Source organism: Emydura macquarii, unplaced genomic scaffold (assembly GCF_026122565.2).
Source record: "Emydura macquarii macquarii isolate MOO-44397 ecotype Brisbane River unplaced genomic scaffold, CSIRO-AGI_Emac_v2 contig_1390, whole genome shotgun sequence".
Lineage (NCBI taxonomy): Eukaryota > Metazoa > Chordata > Testudines > Chelidae > Emydura > Emydura macquarii.
The window spans coordinates 12,337,859-12,363,941 of record NW_027131527.1 but is presented as its reverse complement, the minus strand read 5'-3'; the positions used below and the strand labels follow the sequence as shown (position 1 = coordinate 12,363,941).

The 26,083-nt window shown below is 40.8% G+C and overlaps 1 protein-coding gene across 1 annotated transcript in view; it reads right to left on the bottom strand.

Moving 5' to 3' along the window:
* COL13A1 (collagen type XIII alpha 1 chain) overlaps positions 1-26,083 on the bottom strand; it is a 148,044-nt gene that overhangs the window by 96,597 nt on the left and 25,364 nt on the right. The window contains 1 exon segment of the mRNA XM_067552986.1: positions 1,687-1,739. Coding sequence (XP_067409087.1) covers positions 1,687-1,739 — 53 coding nt within the window.

The window sequence follows — 26,083 nt, the reverse complement described above, 5'->3', positions numbered from 1 at the left end:
TAGAGTGCTCTTAGTCTGAGAGCCCAGGAAAAATTCCACCCTGGTTAATTAAATTCAGTCTGCCTAATTTCATCTTGTTATTTCAATTGGCTACAGTATTCGTCACTTCCTGTCCTAAACAGTTGTTTATACAGACAGGGTCAGGGGTCAGAATAAGCTAGTATACAGTAGCATGTTGTGTCATCACTTCTCTGGTGGTCGCATTTGTTTTTGCAGGATTTAAGCTTTCATTAGAATATTAAGTTTCTAGCCTTACTGTCGCAAAGAAAACCTGAATGTGAATTGATGAAGTGCTGTCTTTCTCTGCCTGCACAGACTGCTTGAAGAAATAGCTCTGAGAAAAGTTTGAATTGACCTGTACATTTAGAGTGACCAGATGTCCTGATTTTATAGGGACATTCCTGATATTCAGGGCTTTTTCTTATACAAGCGCCTATTACTCCCACCCCCTCTCCTGATTTTTCACTAGCTATCATTTCACTCCGAAGTGTAACTATGATAACACTGTTAACTATGTAATTTCTGGTCATTTTAGCAATAACTTACAGCTGCACTGGGATTGTGGGCAGAGCTTCAGTCCAGCACCACCCAAACACATTCCCAGAAATATACCCTGGGTGAGCTCCATCAAAACCACAGATGTGAAATCTGCTGAACTTTGTAGCAGTTCAAAACTTGAATCCAGAATTAATCCCCCTAAATATATTTCTAGATTTCTTATAGAGCCCCATCCTGCAAGCCCTTGGGCAGAACTCTCACTGAAGTCATTGAAAGTTTTGTATTTGAGGGCTTGCGGGATCAGTATTTCAAATGAAATACAAATACGTGCTGTAGCAACTAGTTCTCCTTAAAATATCCTTCTGTAAATTATTCAATAAGACTTTTTGCTTAAGTCATAACAGAAAATGTAATTTTACACTTACAGACAAAAGACTGTCCAAGTCCCATTGCAGAGATCCAGCATGGTTATTATGTTGTACATTAACATAAAATAAGTTCCTTTGCAAGGTCCAAAATGCAATGGTTACTGTGTTCCTTTGTATCAATTAGTGTTTGTGGCATATTCCTTCAATCCTTGCAAGGCTTCTTATGCTTCATACCCTTCAAGGTCTCTTAGCAGCAATAATGAGTGACTAGGAACATTCTGGCAGTAACTGGGACATTTTTCTGAAGTCTAAGTTGTCTGAGTTGAGTTTTTGCATTTGGTTAACATTTGGAAAGGAGGCTGTCTACACAATTTTTCTTTGAAACTGATAATTGCACATCTGGGGCCAAGCATTCAGCAACCCTGGTTGAGTGGCAGAAAACAAGTTGCACAGGTATGCATGCAATATATATTTGCACCCATTTTAAAAATATATATAAAATTCAGTGTATGGCATCCTATGCATGCAAATTGCACACAGTTATCCCCATTTTTGTACATGGAAATGGTAGCATTTAGACATTTTAGCTCTTCACATTCACAGTTTCTATCCTGTGAGCTTTCTCAATCCCACCCTGTGAGATTTCAGAATTGTGCAGAGCTACATGGGTATGTCTGTGCTAAGGATCTAGGCACTCTGACTTAATACGAAGAATACTTGCTGTTTGAGATTCTGGGAGACTTTAATAGCAAACTTGGGTATAGCATATGGGAGACAATTGTTATTGACAATTTCCCCTCAAGCCCCTTCATTCCGTTACCATTAGGTGCACACTTCGCAAATACACTGGAGCTTTGGTACTTACAGGAGGCCCTGAAAAAAACAAGAAGGAAAATAAACAGCCATTAGTGTTGTTATATAATAAATCCCGAAGACAAAGTTTACATTTTCACTCCTTACACTGCACTCTCTCGTTCTCTCTGGGGACTGGATTTGGAACTCACTTATTATTGTTCTGTACCCAAGTAACTCTATTGTCATCAGTGAATTCATTCTGATTTACACCATCGAAAATGAGATCAGAATCAGACTCCAAATTTCCCTCCTTTTCTCTGTCTGCCTGTCTCTCACTCATTTCAGGTCAATTGAAATCACTTTGCTGCTATGAACAAAGAATTACAAATTCATGAAAATTGATCTTAAAACCATTGAGAGTAAATATGATGAAATAAAATTAGGATGCTGCATCATTTACAGATAGGTTTAAACTCGGCTGAGTGTCCTGTGTCTGGTCAGAGTCTTTTATGGTCAGATGATCAATATCTCTGTTAACCATAATTAAATAAGTAATCCTTACATTTACTTTTGCTGATGAATTTCATCCAGGCTGTGGGTAAATTCAGAAGTGATATGTTAGGTGGCATGACAGGGGCCTAATTCACACTAATTTATGCTCAGTTTTGTACTCACTTAAACTCCCTGGAACCAACTCGCACTCTGCCGACATATGAGGGAGACTAAATTTGTTTAGCTTCCACAAAAAAGAGCTGTAAGAAGGTTTAAGAAAGGATAAGTCAAAGTAACTGCAGTTCTACTTCAACTTATGTCTTCTGGATCTTTATCATTTAAGGCATATCCATTTAGAATCCCTTGCTCATCAGTAGAGTGTAAGAAGTTCAAGGGAGCGTGAGTGTTAGGGGTGTAATACACAGCATTTTAGCCAAACTGTCTTCTGTTGTCTCTGTCTCCTCTAATTTCTCTTAAAGGAGGAAATTCTGATTTCATCCTCTCTTCTCCTCCAGACAGTGAAGTTTAAAATCAAAAGGGAAAGTGGAGAGACTAAACAGAAATATCCTTCTCATGGTCCATTGGACATACAAGGGTGACTTTAAGTAGAGATGACCTCACTTGGAGAGAGAAGAGAAAGGCCTGTGGTTTACTACAAATGGGCTCTAAAAAAGCTTGTCAGACTTTCTCAGATCACACCTCTAAATTCCAGCTGCATATTTATTGTGGGCTGAATTCTGCCATTCATTACATGCCCTAAGCTCTCACTGATGTCCTCAGGAGTTGCACTCATAACCTACAGCGGAATTTGTCCCTATAGGTTCACACTATGGCTTGAATGCTGTCCCTGTCCTGTATTGCAAAAGGGCTTGGGTTTTATTTAGATGCATGCGTGCCAAAATCATGCTATAGACTAACCCTCAAGCTTGTCCATACCATATTTTTTTTTTATCATAGCTGCAGCATAGTTGGCAGCTGCAAAGTATTGATGCCAATCATGATAAATCTGTTCCAGCTTTTAGCTATTGAGCTGATCCTGCAGCCTTCGCTCATGTTGCTTGTCCTTATTCATGCAATTGACTTCAGTGGGATGTCTCACCTAAGTAAGATTTACAGCATCTGCACCCTTTTTTCAATCACAGGGACAAACCATCATGTAGACAGAATTTAAATCTATTTATTCACTACAAGGTACACCCCTTTTTAATTAGTTTTGTGTCTTTCTGGGCAACATCCTGACCTGTTGGAACATGTTGCATTTGAGAAAATAGTAACAACATCTAACAGCCCCGCAAATGCCACCAAATAGCACTGTCCTCAATCTAGAAATTGCACCTAATCTGTATTCCCCATTTCTGCTAAAAGGTTTAAGCAATTTGTCCTTTCAACACAAAAAATTAACAAATTAAAAAGTCCAGTCTCTCTCTCTCTCTCTCGTTTCCTTCTCAAGCCAGCCACCGATATTTTGAAGATGTTTGTGGCCCAGTGGAATTTCTTTTCCATTTTTTTAGGTAAAATGGAGACAGACATCCACTATCATATCATCACTGGTTACTGTGACCATTTGTATGACATCACAGGATATTTTAGGCTGCCATTCAGCAACCTCATCTGCACATCTTACTGAAATCAAGAGCTGCTTGACACCTTGGAAGTTGATGTGATCAGATTGCAGTGAAGCATGCCAGACCTCTGTCAGCAGCAGCAGCAGCAGCAGCAGCGTGGTCTGCCAGTGCACTATATTTCACAACATGCGCTCTGCCCTGCTCCCTCCCCCCTTCCCCACCCCACACTGCTCCATCCCACCTCTCTTTTATTACAGCTCAGTGGGCCAGATAGAGCTCACTGTCTGAATAATGTCTCCTCACGCATTCTGTCTCATAGGAGGAAATGCCCATTCAGAGACTGGCATGGTGAACATATGTCTCAGCAGATGTGACACTATACACAATCAGCTTACGTTGGATGACCCTTTATTCTAACCTAGCTGTAATCAACACAGGACTGGAGCAAGGGATCAGAAGTGGTTTTAACCCATGTTTATTTCCCCTGATCCCATTTGGCCAGGGACCATTTCACAAATTAGAGCAGGTTCAGACTCTTCTATCTGATACCTGGCTGCCTGCAGAGTCAAGGGACTGGCCCAGATACAGCCGAAGACTGCCGGAGCATAAGGATGCTGCAGCCACACCCTCTTTCTCTTGGACACACCCCAGTGTCAGGGGAGTTCTCCGGGAGTGAGATCCTCTAGCTTTACAGCTGCTTTGTGTTTCCAGAGTGACATAAATCAGGTAAAGCAGGGGACAGCTGAAGACCAAGCTAGTTCCTGGTGTAAGTTAAAGCAGCCTCAGGGCTGCTCTGACACACAGCTGTCTATGGCCTTGAGGGGTCATTCTGGCAGTTGGTGATTGCTCCGGCATAGAGATGCCCTGGCCGTGCCCACTCCCCTATGGCCAGGCCCCCTATGTTGGGAAAGGAGCAGGGAGCAGGAGATAGCACACTGGCTGTATGCCACTCACGGATTCATTCATCCTAGGGTATCTCCATTAGTCACTGACACCTGCATTATGGCTGCTTTGTGACACCGGACCCCGTGCAAAGCAGCCATAATGAGGATAAGGACTGGGCGCAGTGTATTTAGTCAGCAGTCCTAAGCTGCCTCCCGGGCATTGTATTTGTTACTGAGAGCACTAACTCCCCACCCCTAATTTCCAAACTTTCCAGCTTCTCTCATGACGTTTACAGTGTGGTTACGTGTTGTCAGTACGAAAGTGTGCAGCACACTGAAACTACACTAAATTGAATTTCAAGATAAACACCACCAGATGCTACTGTACTGATGGTATGGTTCCTTTTCAATGCAATGTAACAAAACGCTCTACTCTTTAACTGAAATGGAGCTGCCACAGAAACCAACAGGCCTTTCCTGAGCAGAGTGCACAAGGTCTTAACTACTGGGACCCAAACTATGCTCGGACCTAAATCAGTCACTGTCCCATTGACTGGTGGCAATTGGATGGGTCCAACCCACTTTCAGATCACCCCAGGTCCATATTAACCATGGCAAAACTACAGCAGAGTCCCTCTGCTTGTATGTAGAGAAATTCAAAATGTCTGGCTTGGCATGGTTGCCTTTCCTAATGTGACAAGCCATATTGCCTGCTGCCCTCTGATGTGTGGGCAATAATTTGCTGATGGATGGTTGGTTAAGGAGGAGGCACTTGTTTATTATTTACAGTTTTAATTAAAAAACATGTGATTTGGCTTTTGATATGCCACTGCCATTAACCTGGTACGTAAACAGCCTTGTGAATAAACCTTGTGCTGAGTGATTTCCCCTAGCACTTCTTCTCGCTCTCTCTCCATTCAATATCACCTGACAAACAAGCTCAAGTGTCTGTTTCAAAAGGAAATGTTTTGATATGGCTGGTATTAAAAAATGTTTAACTTTTACACAGCAAGTTGTGTTGTAGGTTATCTACACATCTGAGGAGAGATGGCAGACTGTGCACAACAGTCAAGAGGTACATGTTGAAGATAGGAAAATCTCTGTTGACTAGAGGGAGAGGCAACCTCCTTCCCCTCTGTAGGACAGAGGTCTGCTCTGGGGATGAGATTTAAGTAGACAGCCCTTTCGTAATACAGTAAAATTGGAATCCTGAGGATTTCTCTACTTAACAATGGAGAGTTGGGGCCTGAGGGGGAGAAGGGTACATGGTGGAGACAGACTCCCTTTGGTTTTGGACAGAGAAAAGACTATGGGTGAAAACAGCCCACCTAATCACACACAGATGCTGCACTCTCCAAGTCAGTGAAAGAGGGGAACTGTGGGGGTTGGAAATGAGGAATGTTCTACCTAATGAGGTGGGTGACCTTAAAAGGTGTAACCATAACTTTGGCAGCCCATGGAGAAGATGTAAAAAACATCCATTCTCTGTTTTCTCTGCTGCCCCCACATCCTTCCACACCCCCACTGTGTTTTCAGAAATGCTCCTGGCATGAACGTGCTCAACCAAAATAACTTCCAAACTGCCCTTTAACCTCCTTCCCAAAGAACAGCAGCTGAGAGTGTCAGAGCAGACAAAGCTGACGCTTACAACAACCAGAAAAAGAAAGCTGTGGGTAAAGAAAGAGCTAAGCTATAATAGCTACCGCATTGTAATAGCTACCGTGTTTGTCTCTTTATTCCCAAATTGCTCTGCTCATAGATATTATATTTCTACCCTACCAAGCACTGCTGCTCCTGGAAGCCAAAGAGTAGGAAATCTTGTCTTTAGTTTAGAAAGCAAACACTGAATTTAAATAGCAAATGGAAACGTGAAAGAAACAGACCATGGGCCCAATCCTGCAAACTAAGATGTAAACAATTCTACATAAGTGAGCAGCCTCATTAAGTTCAATGGGATTCCTCATGTAAGTAAAGTTACTCAGGTGGATTTTGGGGATCAGGATTTATATTTGTAACCACCCTCATGCCCTATAAAACCTGTAGAATTTAAGAGTCCGGTAGAATTAAAGGAGGTAAATGCTCCTAACTTATATAATAATGGGTTTATTAAAGGCACCCGAGACCTTCCTGTTGCAGGGAACACAATAGCAAGGAAAGGGTAATGAACAAATTACAGTTATCAAATACATTGGATACCTTTTCCTTTTACTGTATGCTAATTTCCATATTTTATTTCTGTCTTTGTGCCCCTGGGAGCTAATCTATCCTCAGGAAGATGTTTCCTTAATACCTTTGGTTTCTTTTCTTTTGAAAAATCTTTGTAAGCTGCCAATATGCAGAACTGAAGAGTCCATGTACATAAAACTTTGCATAAATACCAGTAAATATCTGGAACTTAAACTGACAAGTTTCTTTCATCAAGTTCCCAAATTTTCCTGAAAAATTCTGTTGATATTGCTTATGAAAAGGAACATTTGGATTCATTTTTGTGGTTTCCTCTCAGAGGGGGAAGTGGGATACTCAGTACAACTGTCAACGTTTTTTGTGTTTTCCATATTTTCTAGGCCTTTTTTTTTTTTTTTAAAGAAAAGTGCCCAGAAACTAGGCTTATTGATATGATGGACTAGCTAACTACAAGCTCACCCATTAGCATTGGATGTGCCTATGTTGATGCCTATAGAGTACTTGTTCATCTTCAAAAATGTTCTTGTCTAAACTCCAGTAAATAGAACTGTTGAACTTAGATTACCTCCGTTTTTCCATACTAGATGTCTCACACCCAACATGACCACCTCATGGCAGAAATTAAGGTAATTTTTTTTAATTGACTATTGAACTTTGATGACCTTTGATAGCAATGTCAAATTTAATTTCCATCCTGTAATCATCAGACCATGATGAATGAATGAATGCATCAATTTCAGGATTGTAGCTCAAACGAGCACTTCAGCTGTTAAAATCCAATAAAAAAGACTGATGATCTTATGGTGACTTTTGATCAAGGTTCAAATTTGGGATTCTTTCCCTGCTGTACTCAGGCACCCATAATGAACAAATATATCAAAATCAAGATTCTAGCTCAATGAGCATATAGAAATTAAGTCTATCAGTCAGTCAGTCAATCACTCTATTATAAGCATTTGTATTATATTAGATATCATAGAACTGGAGGCAAATCAAAACCAGAAACTTCAGACAGAACCCCTTTGCATTTTTGTGGGGTAGGTCCAATTCACATTCACGGGTCTTGGATGAACTCTGTGATTTTGGCCGCTGGTCTTATAAAAAACTGGAAGGAAAGCCAACTTTCTGGTTCCAGTTTGGATGAAGCTGAAATCTTGAGAAAAAAACATTTTTGTGAAATTTAGTTTCAGAATAGTGGAAATCTCATAAGATCAGTTGTTCATTTTAGATTTCAAGTATCTTGAGCCAAAATCTCATGAAATCAACTTCCAAAGTTTTGTCACCATCCATTTCAAACTGCAGCCTCACCTTAAATCTAATCTGAATCCAGATGCCATCTCATCTCTACATAGTACAATTTTTCCAACATAGAGAAACCAGATTGTGCTAGGAGATGATATACAATAAGCCCCCAGTTCCAGTAAAAACAGTGGAACATTCACTTAGAATCAACCAATAGATCGCCAAACTATGCAATGTTTTAACCATGAACAAATTTACGAACAATCAGTCCAAATAACTAAACTTTGTACGGGAATACTCTACTCCCTTTCTTTCTGAGTAAGATGAGATCACCTGACCTTGTTTGCACTCCATTAAGTTAACAGCTCAGCCAACTAGCTAGATACATATAGTATTTCTTCCTGTTAGTACATCCCATTTCAGCAAATCCTGGGATAATCTTTTATTGTATGTGCTTATTGTTTATATAATGTTGTAACTGTAACAACAAAACTTTTTAAGAAAAATAATTAAATACCCCTGTACTTCCAGGCCAATTGAGACTTGACATTGAGATATCATGGAATGATCTTGCAGTTCCACTGAAAGAAAATTTAAGCCTTTGTCTGCTCCAGGAGATAAACTCAGCAATGCTGTTATATCCTGAACAACACAGTAAATCCAGTCATGCCTGCGGCTCTTTGGTCATTAGTATGTGCACCACAAGCAGATCAAAGACAGGAGACATAAGCTGAGGTCCATCCTCTTTATACTCCCTCTATAAAATGAAGAGTCACAGAGAGAGCAGCATTGTCATATATAAATAAACCTTAACTAGTGAGCTGAGAATTTTTGTAAGAATACACTAAGCCTACAATAGCTTGACCTGTAGAGACCTTCTGGGGCTGGGCTTTAAATGCAGGACCTCTTAGTATTGGCAAAAAGAAAGCTAAAGTCCTCAAATGCAGAAGTTTTTTGAAACAATGCTCTTCCTCCACCACTGGAGAAAGAGGGGATAATAGTGCCTATGAGAGCAGCGTAATCCAGGGTTACCTATTGTGATTTGCTCTAGGGTTTTACTCTAGCAAAACAGTAATTGAAGCAGCGAGTATAGAGGCACCTACTGAAGATATACAAAAGCTAGGCAATGTTTGCCAGTCCTTTTATTGAAGAGCTTGCAGCAATGGGGAGAATAAAAAGTAAATGGACACGATGTGCTAGGTCATCTAATGTCACTCCCCCGAGAATCATCTGTGGCCCCTCTCTTCTGAATAGGCACACATCCCTGCTTTTCCTCTGATTCCTTAACTTTCCAATTCTCAGGTTTTCTGACACATTATGACCTTTTCAGACTTCTTGTCACTAATTTGCCATCTGAAAAAGCAGCAACAGGTGTATGAGCTGGTCAAATCATTTCTGCGGCCTCATCTTTCACACTGTTCAATAATGTAATCCCATAAAGCACCCTTAGATCAAGTTGAGATGATGCAAGATGCCGCTGCTGCAATTGATGCTAAGGTTCAGGACTTTGTGCATATAAATCTGTTTTGTCCTTTTCCATTTCCATCTTTTACCTTGCCTACACGCTAAGCGCTCACTCACCCAAAGCAAACAGCAAACAGCATAAAACTCTCTCAGAAACGGCATTCTCAAACCTGTGTGGGTGCAAATGAGACCAATCATTTTTTCCATCTCATATTTTTACCGTAGGCTATTTGCAAGAGCCAGAGAAGGTGATTCAAGAGACAAATTAAATTCAGTTCCTATAAACAAATAGCAAACGAGGAGCAAACCCATGACCAGCAGGGGGTGGGAGGTGAAGGTGAGAGATCACCCAAACAGATGGTCACACGTTCATAACAATTAAACCTGTCTAGAAAGAAGTGCAAAGAGTTTCTTGATGAGGACCACCAAGCTTCTGTGCCTCCATCTCTTGATAGCAGGGGCCCTATAGTTATTACCTCCCCCAGATCCTTTCTTTTGAGTTGACTCCCCTTGTCTGCTGTTATTGATTTTCACTTTGAGGATGTTTTGCTTGAATTGTATTTTAATTATTATGGTGTATGAGCCCTGAGTGGCTTGGTGTGTAGTGGTAAGGGACTCTTCTCTGTTGCTAGCAGCCCTCCATGCTGTTCCAGTAACAGGACTGCTCTGGAAGCACCTCTTCTCTTTTGCTGCAAAGTTACTGTCGTTGTTATCCAGCTGTAGTGTTTGCAGAGTGGGGAAGGGGGGTGTGTGACTAGAACAAACATTTCAGGGGTGGATCAGGGGAATGATGCAGCAATTCCCAGCAAAGATGAAACTGCAAATCACCTTTTAAAATGATGAGCTTGGAAAAAACAGAGTCTTTATAGGGAGCCTAGTATCTTCTAAGGCACAGGTGGCATGTAAATTACCCCACTTCTATCCTTCTCAAGAGCCCTAATTCTTACACAGATAGAAGCTGGCCTCAAAGGAGCTCTCTCTTGCTACTTGTATATGTGGTGGTGCTATCCATGTGATGAACTGCAGGAATATGTCAAAAGTGTTCTGATTTTGCACAGAACAAGCTCCATGTCTGGTGTTATATGATAATAATTAAAAAAATATTGAATTCCTCATGCACCTTTGACTGCTTCCCCTGTTCTGTGTTCACTAATCTGTCTCCACTGGGACCACTCCCAACATTTCAAATTTCTCAGCATCTGCAAATACTGTTTTTTAAAATAAAACAGACAAATGGCTTTGTCCCCCACTCCTTCCCTCCCGCCTACCAAAGTTAACATGTTTCCCCCCAAAATTACAGCACCAGGACAGGCAATATTCAACTCTAGCCCAGTGAATGCTCAAAGATCCAATATGTTATGATGCATCAGGGTTAGAAACAGGAGCTTTATATCATTAGGAAGAGGAAAAACTAATTTTATAACAGGATATGCCAGTACCATACTTCTTTCTAGCCTGGAAGGCCCCAAATCCCAAGATATCAGATCTTAAAAACTTGGCATTATTACAGTGGATTCCAATGGTCTGAAATGGTCTATTGATACCAAAAATATTCCCTGTCTTTAGAAATGGAAAGTTTGTCAGAACTGTTTTTAAACAATCTTTAAAACATTTTAAGGATTCCCACTGAGGTATGGAGAAGAGGCAATTTTTAAAAGTGTCTAAAATGTCATCACTTATAATTTTTCTCTACACTGAGGTCTGGACAGTTGGACTAAGGCAGACTGGTCTTAGTTAATGTAAAAAAAAAAACCCGGGGAGGGGAGGGGGAATACATGTTTTTAGAACTTTCTCAAACATGTTTGCACTACAGTTTTTCTGTAATCGATGTGGCATACCCAGAATACATGACTGTGATGGATAGTATACACGCTTTATTGTCACTCCTTTGGATCAATGCTTATGAGCTGTTCCAAAAAAGGAGAGCACTAAACGTGTAATGACATCCCCGTGAGGAAATCCAGCCGTTTCACAGACCTAGAAGGCAGCCTTATCAAGTTAGAGAGTAATGGTTACTCCCTGACATTCAGGTCCATGTTAATTGATAACAAGATAGCTGTGGCAAGGCAATTAGTTATGAAATGCTGATTAAAATGTCAGCGGCCCAAAGCTGACCTTACTCAGTATGGCAGGTGGCCTCTTGTGTGCTGCTTTGCAGAAGTTTAGATTATAGCTGGGTTCAATCTGCAGAATTCAGATCCAAATCTGGATTTGAAACAGTGTGGAGATGAAGGGTGTTTTGGATCCAGGGTTTTGGTTTGGCCTATGTTAAAGATAGTGGCCATATGCAGAATTCAGTTTGGAATGTAGGTCCAGATTTTGATCAGCTCTTTGCAGGTGCTCCAACTGGTGGAGTTGTTTTGGTCTACTCCTTGTTTCAGTGGATCCCTTGAATAGGCTTCACTGTTATCATACCAGTTGGTGCTCGTATGTTCATTTCTGGGCTGGTTCATTCACACAGTCTCACCCTATTGCAGTTTCCACTGCTGCTTATATAACAGTTTCACAACACAAAATAATCATGTGCCTACATAGTCAAACTCCTATACCTTCAGCAGAGGACAAACTCTGAAACAAAACCGAAACAATGAGTAAACTTGGGGACTTTTCAATTTAGAGGAGGAATATCGTGTGTCTGTTGAGGGTGGGAGGAAACTCTTCTCTACTTGTAACTCTATAATTCAGCCTTTTGAGTGGTAAACTGCAGGGACCAATGAAGGTATTATTTGTTGTTGTGGTAGCACCTCGGAACCCTAGTCATGGAGCAGGACCCCATTGTGCTAGGTGCGGTACAAACACAGAACAGAAACATGGTTCCTGCCTCAAAGAGATTACAGTAGGGACACGGGGCATACTGTTTTCAGCTGTCACCATAGAAAACTGAATCAGTTGGCTATGGGGATGCTGCCAACTATTTCATCCTGATATTGTAGCTATCTTAATTTGTGGTATAAATGTTCCATGGAGTCTAGATATTGGGGGTTTGCTTGCTCTTCAGACTACCTTGTACTTTTAGGGGCTTTGACGGTCTCCTTGAGATAAATATATTTGCTTGTTGTGCATTTCAAACATCTGAATGCAAGTTTCATTTAATCAGCTAGGGAAGGATGCTTTCTGTCTGAAACAAAGATTCAGGGGCTCCATCTAATATAGGAGAATTTGTATATGTGGTTGGGTGGGAGGAAGTTCTCAAATAAATCAGTTATGAGTCATTCTCTTGCTGATCATGAAAGATGCAGCCTTCCCATTCCCTACTCCCATTCACCCTCTGATATGGTTGAACCATCTGTGTTACTGAATAAGAGAACTTAGAACTGAGTTATTATGATTGATTTTACCAGGGTAAAACCTGCAGTCCTGCTCTATGCACCATGACTGTTCCATGTGTTTAAAGACAGGCCCAAAATATTTCCATTGTATGTATTAATTGAATAACTGCAACAGCACTAGGTCTAGCACCAGAATCTCAGGACACCTTGTGCTTGACTTATAGACCATTGGCTTAAATCTATCTTGACATTTTCCGGCATATAAAGCTCTCCTTTACCTGGCTCCCATCTCTATCCAAATCCCTGCCTTTTCTTGAGTTTATTCATGTGCCTTCAGCTTCGAGGCACTTAAAATAACAAATCAAAGCCACACTCAAGGTGGCAGGAGAAAGCAGTGTTTTAAATTTGGAGCAGACGGGCTAAATGTGCTGGTGACAGGCTTGGTCCTGCCTGGACTTATAGATGATTCATTACAAGAAGTTTTAAGGTGCAGGCTTATAAATGGCTTGTTTTTATTTAAAAAAAAAAAATAGAATTGCAAGCTGGACATAACATCTTCTAAAAGTTCTTACAGGCAACAAGTGTCGGGGTGCAGAGGTGGGGACTGGGAATCGGATCTCCCTACAAGGATGATTAGGAAGGAAAGGTAGAGGATATCCAGCATGTGAACTTGGAATAATTAATTACAGAAGTCAGCAACTTAGAAGTTGTACTCATTAAGGCTCGAACCTTCGAAGGAGCCAAAGGAGTTAAGTACTCAATCATATTGAATTTTAAAAGGAATTGGGTGCCTAACACCCACAGGCCTCTTTGAAAATCCCAGCCTAAATCACTGAGTCCCTCCTATGCTGTGTGAGCTCCCCCAACACCTACTGATGTCAGTGAGTTCATTCTGAGGAAGTTCCACACCTCACAGGATTGGGCCCTAACATAAAAACCAAGTTGTCATTCTAACAAGACACCTGGCCTAAGAACAGATCCTATGAATAGTGTTAGGTAGTATCTATTAAGCTTCGCACTCTACTTTATCTAACATAACATGTTCTGCGCCATGAGTTTAGATGAAAAACCACGAAATTCTTCTTTTGGGGCGCTTTTTGCCTCAGCCTCCAGGCATGCACTGCACAACTCCATAGAATCATAACAAACTACAGGAAAGGTGGCAAACACACACAAGTAAATCAATGGCAGGTAAACTAAAAAAAATTGTACTTGTCTACTGCTGCAGGTTGTGCTATATTCCTGTTGTAGGGCAGCTGTCCAGGTCCAGTAGATGGTTGGAGTCTATTGTAGTTAATAATTATATAAAAATGTCTAATGATATTACATCCAAGTTGCTAAATTTACAACTTTCTAGCTCAACTTTCTACAACCTTTGGCTCACATGTCAAGTTACATTTTTTTATTTCTGCTTTTCTGTCTTCCATTATCTTAATTACCCATGTGTAACTCTCTTAATATTTACTTTCACACAATTTTTTAGCCACATTCTTTTCTAATTCTTGTTACTTTCTTATCTCTCGCTTTTTAATTTACACACTATCTTCTTTCCATCCTTCTGTGACATTCTGTCTGAGAACAACACCCCAGAAACTCCATATTCATCAGTGTCATGTAATTATATGTTCTGTACAGGGGTCTCCTTGTTTGATATTAATTTTAAAAGTCTTGATCTGCTAAACATTAATATCCTGTTGGATTGTATGTGCTACCATAGTTTGTGAAGTTATAAAATGTTGTAAATGCTACTAGAACATGTTGTGAGGTAGGAAACACCTAAACCAGCTATTCAGGTACAACAATGAAGTGGACAGTCTGCTAATGGACCATCAAAGAGGATCTGCTCTCTCAACTTCCACTCCTGAAGACTTCATACACAACAAGATATTGATTGACCAATGGGGAAAAGCCACCACGTCACTTGCATGGACAGTTCTAGCAAGCTGGAACGGACTATAAAAGAAGGAGCATGACATCATCACTTGGCTCCACTCACTTTCAACTGAACACCTGAAGGGTCGTCTGGAAGACAAAAGGACTTTGAAAGAGGGTAGGGGAATCCCAGGCAGAAAAGGTTGCCCAGCCTGTGTTTAAGAAACTGCTTGTACCAGCTAACAAGGGTGAGACTTTGCTAATTCAAGATCTTGTTAGTGTGTAGAACTTAGACTACAACCTTATGTCTATTTCATTTGGTAATGTCTTTTAAACTCTTTACACTTGCCACTTATAATCACTTAAAATTTATTTTTCTATAGTTAATAAACTCGTTTAATGTTTTATCTTAACCAGTGTGTTTTTGAGTGAAGTGTTTAGGCAAACTTCTCAGTAACAAAATCTGGTGCACATTCCTTCCACTTTGAGGGAAGGGCAGACTGGATAATAATCTCCACTTGTCAAGTTTTTTGACCAGGGTAGATGGTGTGGGCCTGGGCTGAGTAGCCAGCTGGAGTTTCTCTATTGTTGGTTCGTGAGTGGCTGGAAAACATTCATTGAATTAAGACTGGTGTCGTTCCTGCCTGTGGAGGGCTGTGTAAGTGCAATCAATACCTTCTCAGAGGCTTGTGGCTTTTCCCAGCATCACAGGGTGAGAGGGAGCCCAAGCTGGTCAGACAGAAGGCTCAGTGGTATCCCAGCTACAAGGCAGTATCCCAAGGGTTCTGCATACCGTCACACCACCTCAATATATTTTGTATCTTATTTTTCTAAACACAGATTCTATCACCTCAACTGAGAGGAGCAAGAGACGATTGTGTACCCCTTGTCTTTTTAGCGATTCTCTTTCCTCTCACTTCACTAGCTGAGTGAATTGTCTCCCAAATGCTATCTCATATCTCTTTGAGATATTAAAATGCATGGGATGGTCTTTCCCTTAATTGAGCTAATGTCTGTCCATCCAAGATGATTGATATCTCCTGTTACCAGCAATTAACTAACTATAGGAGGAAGAGGGATTTCAGCCTAACCACAGCTCTGTCCCTATAAAGTAGGCTGACCAGATTTTTGGAATGATATCCAGGGATATATTTTTAGGGGCAGGGGGAGGTGATAATTACTGCTTTTGAGAATGAAATGTTATGTAAAAACAGATGTTATTAACGTATTTTATACATAACTATAGTTAACTTAAATACGTCATATTTCTCACATTCATTCCATAAATACAGAAAAAATACTTACCAGTATTATCCTTAAGGCTGATAACAGAATGGTAAGCTTGCATTAATTGGAGTATTTCTCCAATGAATGTATCTGCTTGAGAATATCGTTGTTCTTGGTGAGTTTTTCCACGAATTCTAGATAGGACAGTTTAAAGTTCATTTTCACAACGAGAATGGCTTTCACAGTTTGTACATTGAATCTCGATTTCTCTGTCATCCATACGTCATTCATCAGCGAGAACACTCTTTCAATAAGTGTATTGCTGCCTGGCAGACAAAGCATCATTTCAGCTATTTTTTTCAGATTAACGTGGGGTACCTTAGATTCTGTGAAATGTGTCATGACTACATTCCATTTGTAAGCAACCGATGTAGCAAATGCACTCCATTTGCCTCGTTTCCCTCTTAAAAATTCATTAAAAAAAGTCACTTCATCAAACAGAGCATCTTGATCAGTTGTTACGTTTGGGTATTTCATTTGCAGAACTTCGACTGCCTTCTCAATCTCAGACCTTGCAGGTACTTTTTTAAAAAAACAGACAATGCAGGTCTTTAAGGTCATCTGTGTGTTTTCTCCATGCGTGTATGTATTTAACTGATGCGTCAAAAAAAGATCAAGAAACATTAAAGTATGACTCGTGTGTCAAGACACCAGCCCCTTCTTGCTCCTTTATTAATTTTCTCACTAAAACTGGCACAGTCTTCCTCCTAGCTTGCAGCTAGCTTCTTTTCCAGATTGTTAAGGACGTCAGCAGATTCCATTGCACAGCGATCTTCCCCCTTCAGCAAATGTATTGTGTCATGGAAAAGTGACAGATTACCTTGAATGAAAGTGAGCCAGAGTTCAGTCGTAGGGTCTTCAAATATCTTCCGAAGAACAACTGGACGCTTTTCTTCTGAGAGAAAAAATGACTTAAGCGACTCGTATAATAGAAGTACTCTTTCTAAAGCAGGTAACAATAAGAGCCACCTGACATTTCTGTGCCCCAGGGTGTTTTGGTATTCTTGCCCCACAAACTCACAAAAGCTCCTCAGTCTTTCAACTCAGACAGTGAAATAGTGAAATTATCTAAACATTTTGGTAAGTATATATTCAACATTCACTGGGATTATTTCCCAGTTCGGGCACAGTTGTGAACAATATGAGCAGGACATTTGAGGCCTCCCATTGTAAGGCTGCCCTGACTTTAGTGCGCACATTTTCCCTCCCTTGTCTGCGTAGCTCGCTGAAGTTTGTTTTTGTATTATCGGCAGAGAAAGCCACAACCTTATTTTTCCAGCCGAAATTTTTCTATAACAGCAAGTATCTGCTGCAATTAGTTCAGCTGTTTCACCTTTTAGTTCAATAAAATCAAGTAGCTTTGTTTCAACAGACATGCTTCCATCATATACCTTGAAGTAATGAACCAAGATAGGCAATAATTTTACATGTCCGTGATTTGATGCATCATCTGAAACCAATACCACCTCAACATTGTCCAGATCATGTTTCAGTTCATCTGTTGCTCAAGGTGCGAATACCTTTGTGACAATTGCATTGAGCTTTGTCCTTGCACAACTAAATTAGGGATTGTAAAATTTTCTATTTAAACTCAAGGTACAGTCCATTGATCTTAAACTGTGGTTGTGATGAATGGTGTGATAAGCAAAAATTCCTCTTGTGGAGCAAGGTCATAGTCACTCTGTGTCAGCTCAACTTTATGAAAAAATGAAGTTACAGAACTTGAACTGGCCCAGGCAGTTAGGGCAGATTTGTGTTTAACTGTACCTTCATGTTCTTTTATTGATATCCTGCCTCCGCTGGAAACGGTGAATACGGAATGGCATATTGTACATAAGACAGATGTTTCTTTTGCAGTTTGGTTGCAAGAAATAAAATTCTTTTTGTAGTTGGTCGTTGAAGTAACACTTACATTTCTTGGACAGCGCCATAGCACTTCTGCAATCGTTATTGACACCATATACGAAGTCAAAATGACCGTAGCATGCGAAAGCCTTGTAGCCATAGTTACAGCAACATGTAGAGAGATAGACCAGCTATAATCGAGCAAGCTAATTATTTACAGTATTTATGATATATTCATAGATCTATGATTTCAATACGAATAAAATCTGAGGTGTAGTGCAGAGGTTACATTTTATTATTTGTGTCACATTTATTTATTACAATTTCGTCACATTTTTAAACCACTGTTTGGGGATAGGTTATTGCCGGGGACAGAGTACCTAAATTGGGGACTGTCCCTGGAAACTGGGGACATCTGGTCAGCCTACTTTAAAGGCCAGTAACCTATCCCTGCTGCTTGTCAACGTCTGTCTAAAGGATGGCACATACTGGCTTCTGGTACTCTTCCAAATCCCATCATTAAAGTAACCATGAATTCTTTCTTCAAGCTCTTGCCCAGGGAATTGCCCTGCTCCTTTGCCAGTGGGACTTGTGGACAGAGCAGAGCTGAAATGGCAGCTCTTTTCTCGAACTTCTTGTGACGACACGTGATGGTGCTTCTTATTTGGTTACTGTGATTTCAGAACTGACAAGGCCACGTTCAGGCATAGGCACTATATGCCTGTTCCCAATGCCCCTGTTCCTGGAATCACATGATAAAATAAGAATCTTAGCTTTCATTTTTAAACAGTAGGTTTCTAGCCTTCATTGGATGCAAAGAAAGCTTGAAAATATGATCCTAGGAGCTTCTTGTGGGGACAGAAGTACTACTTGGTCTCCCACAGTCATTACATTTGCAGTGGTTTCTAAGGACCTTCCTTGACTCATGCTCCCTGCCCCCATGGAATCATCTGTTCATCTGAAGTTTATTACTTTCCATTCATTTATTGGCCATGATGCCTCAGTTTCTTTAGGGTGCCTGTATAACAAATTTGATTAAAAGATTAAGTGCGCGATATTGATTAATTAATCTAAACCTAAATTATTCATTAATAAATTTTGAACCTCTGGGTTTTGTTGTCCTGCTATACTTGCTTTGGTTAGCCATTGCTACACCTGAGCAAGCCCTTTATCCAACAGCAGCTAGAATGGGCTGGGCTGGGCTATGCATATGGTAGCAAACCCTGGAGGTGAGTGATTGGGAAAGAGGGATTTGTAGTTTTCTTTATCTAGATCGAACTGAGGATATTCACTGACTACTTGAAACAGCAGCTCCCACACCAGACTCACCAGGTATTACATTTTAGAGAGAGAGTACGTGTTCTATAAGATATTGAAAGGCAAAAAAAGAAATTTAAATAATAGCCATTTTTACATTTAACTTGGCCTGGGAAACACCAGTCTTTCCTTCTAGTCTCGGTCACACTGTTGCATCTTTGAACAAATCCATGGTATTAGCCAACCTCCATTAAAGTCTTCATGATTTATCCATTTTCTTTAGTCAGGAAGCTGTACAAATCTGTCAAGGCCTTGGCTTTGTGTTAGGCAAGAGGTTCCTTGTTAATTTAAGAAATAAAGGAGAGCAACGAAGATGTAAAAGGGATGTTTCTGTCTTTCTTCGTTTTCTTTTTCTTTTTCTTTTTGTGCTGTTGGGGAAAATTTAGGGAAAAATCGACACAGAGAGCTACTCTCCTCGTTTCATACACAGCAAAACAAATGGGGAAGAAAGAGTTCCCAGAGGAGGAGAGGGACAGGAACCTTAAAAGGAAACTTCCCCAAAGTAATGAGGAAAAAAAGAAGCATAAATCTCCGAGATCCCTTCAACAAAAACACGATAAAAGGATGCTATGAAATTTTCCCCCACAGCCCTACTTTCAAGACCTGTGGCTTTTACATATGAGAGCACTAACAAAAAGAAACAAAGGGGGTGTCAGTCCAAGAAAATTAGAGTGCTCTGTCAGAACACTGTGTGGTATGTCTATGGAGGGATCTACAATTGTTTGGGATGGAAATAGAGGGAAATATACTAACTTTTAGCTCATCATTTCCTTTGTAAAGATTCCAGGGTAAGGTTTCTAGGGACGGAAAATGTATGCATGTATGTATGAGTGTGTGTGCATTTCTCTGAAAAGAAATGTGGGAGGGAAAGGAGATTTCCTAGGAAAAAGTAATAATCTAGCATTCAGATAAACTTTTAAAACATAAAATTACACTGAATTCTGAGCATGGACATTCAGCAGGCCAACTGACATATTACATGGCATTAGGTTGTAAGGCCGTGGGTGCAGAGGTTGTTCCTTCCACTCTGCCTCATGCAGCATTGGACACATGCTCAATAAATATAAAAGCCTGTACAAATAAAAATAACAATGAAATAATAAATCGGGGAAGAGATTTTCAGGTGATGCCTTGCACAAGATGGCGGCCACTTAGTTATGCTCCCCATGTGAGGGCACTGAAAACGTCCTGTATGCTCTTTTTAAATGTTCTTATATCCCAAAAGTGAGCCCTGAACCTGTGGAAAGAACTGGTCAAACTGATGATGCCAGCAGAAGACAGAAACAGAATCTAATAAATGTGAGGGGGGGGGGGGAGGGGGAAGAGTTATGGATGCTAAAGGTAAGCAGCATGCTGATGAATCTGCTCATCCTGTGCTCCTCAGGGAGCAGGTAATGGCAGCAGTAGCTAACATCAGATTGCAATGGGATCTCCATGTCCATTGGAATGTATATAAATTCCAAGACTATACATTTTTTTCAAATTAAAGAAAGTGAAAAAATCCTTAAAGACACAGGGGCTGTGCTGGACAGAGCCTTCCCTCACTAGCTGAAACACGGGTTGGGAATGCCAATAGCAAGGGTGGGCTAGTGGATAAGGCTATGGAGTGGGACTCCAGAGACCTGCATTTACTTCTTGGCTCAGCCACAGTCTTTCTCTGTAACCTTGGGCAAGTCACTTAATCTAACCCGATCCCCTTTTGTACAGGGAGAATAATACTTCCTTTCCTCACAGGCATGCTGTGATGAAAAATCCATTATTGATTCTGAAGCGCCCAGAGTTTATGGTGATGAGAGCCATATAAACACCTCGATAGACAGAGTGTGTCTAGTTCTTTTGAAAGTAGGAAGATGATTGGACGAGGGTAAGTGGCCTTTCATGGGAGGAGGGGAAGACTGACTCTGGCACACTTTCTCTCCCTTGCCAATTCTCACAACTCCTTTATAAAAATGTGACTGCCGCTGGCACAGAGAAATTTGTCTACTGGAGAGCATTAGCCTGGCGACAGGTTCATAGAGGTGTGATATGTAACCACTGGTGAGTGTGTGTTACAATGACACTTGGTTTTGAAGGAAATACCAGGCAGGATAATGGTGAAGCCAGAAAAGAGGTGGGAGACAAAAGCTCAGAGGAAATCAGCACACTTTTATGTCATGTTGGCTGAAAACCCTGTCTGTCTGCCAGTGCTGCTCCAATATGACAAGACTATTACAAGTAAAAATCAGTTAATCAGTTACATAACACTTTGCATGTTCAAAGCACTGTATAAACACTTAGGTGTTTGAAGCTGGCCACCAAGAATCGGTGGCCACATTTGAAAAATGTTGCCTAATCCTGACAAATCCCATAAGTTTTATCTCTAGGGAATGCAATTTGTGTATCCCACACAGCGAGGAAGTGGCAGAGCTGGGATTAGAATTCAGGACTTCCTGTCTTTCAATATTGGGTTTATTTCCCTAAAGCACAAGAAATTATGTACCAGCATCAACAAAACTACTGAAATGGGTGGAACGTTATGATGTGAAAATAACTGCTTCATAGCAATACAACTGTCCCCATACATCTCTGCACTGATATCCCTCCTTTCACCTCACATCTCCATGTTAATGCAGTGCCCACACATGTAGTACTGCTGCTCTGATCGTGGGCTGCCCCACCCACTAGAAGCCCTGCAAGCTCTCCCACTCCTGTTAGAGAAGCTCTTGTGGAGGGACACCATTTACAGGCCATGGTGCCAAAGCTTAGCATGCCAACTGCAGGAGCAGCCACAGAGGACATGGAAGGGAGGATGAGGATGGAAAAGTAGAGCTGGTCAAAAAAAAATTTAATCAAAAATCTTTGTTATTTAAAATGCTTTTTGACCAAAAGGAAATTTTTCTCTAAATTTTTCAGGTTTTCAGCCAAAAACACAAAAATGTGAAAAACTGAGTATGCTTTCATTTTCAACAGACAAAAGCAGAAAACTTCTCACTTTCCAATTTTTCTGTGACAACTTAAAAAAACTGGTGGAAAAGTTTTCAGAAAATAAATATTCTTTTCTTTCATCGACATTTTTCCTGGGAAATAAAATCCACCTCCTCACCAGCCATAAAAAAAAAAATCAAAGAGGAGGAGGGAGTCCGGGAGATGACTTGAGGCAATTTGCTGGGTATTTTATTTCTGTGCAAAAAATGCCTGAGGACACTCCTGTGATGAAAGAGATTGTAGTTAAATACACACAGACTAGCAAGGGAGCAGTTGTAATACCCAGTGCCTGTGACCACACTTCATGCAAGGAGTCTGACACTATCTTCACTTCCGAACAGAACTGAGAACCAGTCCCCTCTGCTGTCTGAAAAAGATCAAAGCTCCTCAAGAAACCCAGAAACCTCGACAGATTGACAGTAAGATCAGTGTATGGACACAGGGGGCATGGAAAAGCAATCCTGAATTCGCTTTGAAAATTGGGGACAGGGAAAGTCACAAAGGGAATGCTCCTCACCCTCCTTCTGCTTTCTCCTTCAGTGTGTTCAGTAGCGCAACAAAAGTTGTGCCTGACCAAAAGGTTGCCACACACAGGTTGAAATGAAGAAGGAAGTGCATATTAGCTGATAATAAATTGTGTAATATTAGGCTGCTTAGATTAAGGAGCTAGTAACAGCATATACTTTCAAACACAGTTTTTCTCTCTCGCCCTGCCCTTCCTTCTGTTTTTGTGTCTTTCTGCTTTGCTGTGTTTTAAAATTCCCTCTTGGTTTTACCATGTCTCTTGCACACATGAAATTGTTTTTACAATAGCTCTGTTTTAACAATCAGGTACACAGCCAAGGCATCCTGGTTGTGTCTATGGCTTCAGTATATTCAGACTGTTACTGTCAGTTCTAAAGGGACAGGAGTAGGAGCAGGATCGGTGAGTGGTCTGAAACTGAGGAACCAGATAAATGGTGTCATACCAGGGGAACAATCCAGGTGGAGTGGATCTTCTGAAGTCAGCAGTTTGCTCTCTGAACACCTAGTAATGGAGCATGAAGAGGTAAAAAAAGAGTGGAATACTTCCACTCTCACCAGCCCACAAACCTGACTGAGTGGGGGTGGGGGACAGAGTCTGCCTTACTTACAAGTTACAACCAATGAACTCCTCTGAGTTCACCTAAAGAGGAGATATCACTGCTTTCTTTGCGACTTCATTGAGGTTATACAGGGGTAAGTCAAAGCAGAGTGTATCCCTGGACCTAGCTTTATCCATTGCCCCCATTTTTTGACATGCATGCTCCCTGGTAGTCAAAACCAAAATGTTCCTCAGCCATCTAGCCGAAACAATGGATTCCCAAATAGGGAGGCTATTTGGACCACTCTGGACTTTTTCACTTGAGTTATCTGTCCCCAATGAACGTACGATCTGTTCATAAAGGTGGGACAATGCATCTCCTCCCCTTAGAGTGGTGCAGATAGTCTGAAAAGATTTGGTGTTCTTCAATAGCACAAAGAAGAGTGTGCACCAGTTTGTGAGTGATTTGTAAGATACAAGACACGGGAAACCTGTGGAAGCCAGGTGTCAGTTTTATTGATACAGGCTTATTTATTGACCAGAATTAACATATAAAAATAAATAATGCTATGGGCCAGAGTCTAATGCACTTACTCATGCGGGGTAACACCTTATTACACAAAAAATCCCTTTGACTTGAGTGGAACTATTTATGGCATGAGGTGAGTCAGGACATCCAAATCTAGCCCTAGAGTTGCTGCAAGGGGTGTGATATTCCTGCTTTACAGGTACATTCCACCTTTGGCTCACCCATCTTTGTTTCTTTAGTTTTGTTTTTGCTCTTCTTCTGCCTGTTGTTGCCTGTTGTTCTTTGTGCCTGGCATGGCTTGGTTTTATTCTATGGGAGGTTCTGGGAATGAGTTGTTAATTAGGCAATGACTGTCTTGAGGGAAGGGACAGTAGCTCCCTTTTTGTTGTTAAAATTCCTTGATAAAGAGCTAGTATTAAAATTACACCCATTGTGTGCCTCAGCTCCACCAGAGACAAGGCCAGGGTACAATTCTCAGCAGTTGTTACCACCCCCACTGCTCCAGAAGGCACTGACTGATTTCACTAAAGAGGGAAAAACTGGGGTGTACATATGCAATTATGGTCTGTTCTGTCAAGTGCTAGGTCCCTGTGTTAGATACTGCACCATGCATCCCATATGTTACCTAACCTTTCTGATTGCAAGTTACTCCTGCATCCTACATCACTTCCCAACCTGCTCCTTTCTGACCCACACAGCTGTAATGCTTGGGGGAAGGGTAAGTTTCTGTCGCCTTAGAGAAAATTACTGGGTGGTCTCTTCAGTAATACACATGCTGCCTGAAGCTATATCAAACCATAATAAACAAGTCCCTCACACAAACCCCCATCAGTTCATATTCCAGTTAGGCTGATATAATCTTCATTTTCTCTTTGAAAGGAAAAAAAAGACATCCTAAGGGAGGAAGAAGAGGCAGACGATTTATTGATATTACCCTTCTGCCAATCGGGGTCTCAAATCACGTGTGTAAAATGTGCTGTTAATCAGCCTCCCCTCCCTTCCCCTACACGCCCCGTGGGAACACACTGATTTAATTATATTGCCCTGACTGAGCTGAGTGATGGTTGGAGCTGCTCACCAATGACATCACAAAAGAAGAGGGCAGCCCTCAGGCTTTGTGGCCTTAATAGAAAGAATATTAAAACCAGAGCAGACTAGTGCCGGAAATACTGACAGATAGCATGGAAAAGTGGAGGCTCTACCAAATTCAGAGAACAGAAGGACACATATGGAAAGAACATATTTGCCCAAAGACCTAGCACAAGTGATTGAAAACGCACTGCTGCACATTGCCATAGCGCCATCCCCAAAAGATCCCCATTCATCCCCAAAGGATCCAAAAGGGCTACAGGGATTGCTTCAGCCACCTCTGAAATGAGCCAGCCTGGGTGGAATGTGGCAATGACACTGCACGTGTAATACCAAACAATGGTGTTTTCAGGAGGGAAATGCAAAAAAAGGTATCCAATTGAAACTACAGGGATGAATTAGGTAGCTAGAATTAAATAATTTGGCATAATTTAGCTAAATTACCAGAGCTCACTCTTGTAATAAGTGCTGTGGAGTCTTTAATGATCACCGGGAGTCAGGGATTTCTAATACATCTCAGCAAAAAGATAGTCCTTCCTGTAGCACAGTATTCCTTAGCATCCTGTCAAGCACTCATTTGGAAGTGAGTCAGAAGAAAGAGTGTCATGCACCAACATCATTCTTTCAAATACATTCTTTAAAGAGATACAAGTTTGATTAATACATTTCTGTTAAAAAAATGTTGATTTTCATGCCACAGGTATTTCATGATGTCAAGTCAGGTCAATTGTTCCCAAAGTGTATAAATTGTCCTTGAATGTGTATACGTTTTGGATTTTATGGAAGAAAATGCTCATGGATGTAAAACTGCTGGGGCAAACATAAAGACTGAATTGAGGCTCCAGAAAATCTGATCCACAAGAGACAACCAAACTACTAAATTAATTGCTGACTTCATTAATTAATTTCATCTCATCTTCAAGCCATGGAGAAACAGACCCAAACTCTGGAAATGCAGCACTTGCCTATTGTTTATTTTCATCTTCACAGAATGCCAGGCACCAGGGAGTGGTAAGGAGAGGGGATGTTACAAAAAGGGAACTATCTGCACAATAAAAAAGCTTACTGTGGTAGCCCTTAGCTCCAGTTGATTACACTGTGTAAGAGAGAAAACAGGCCATAATATAAAAGCCATTCCCAAGATGCGTTACATAGAACCAACCAGGAAAATACAATTCACTATTAGGTCATAGTACAAAAAGAATTCTTTAACCTAGATCTAAAGAGTCACATTTTCACTCATGGTCTTTCAAAGTTTGCATTTGCAAAAATGTGTGTTTTTGTTGGAGTTTTTGTAGGATTCTGCAAGTACAACAGTGCATGTGTGCCTTTGCTGTCACATGCATTGCAAAAGCC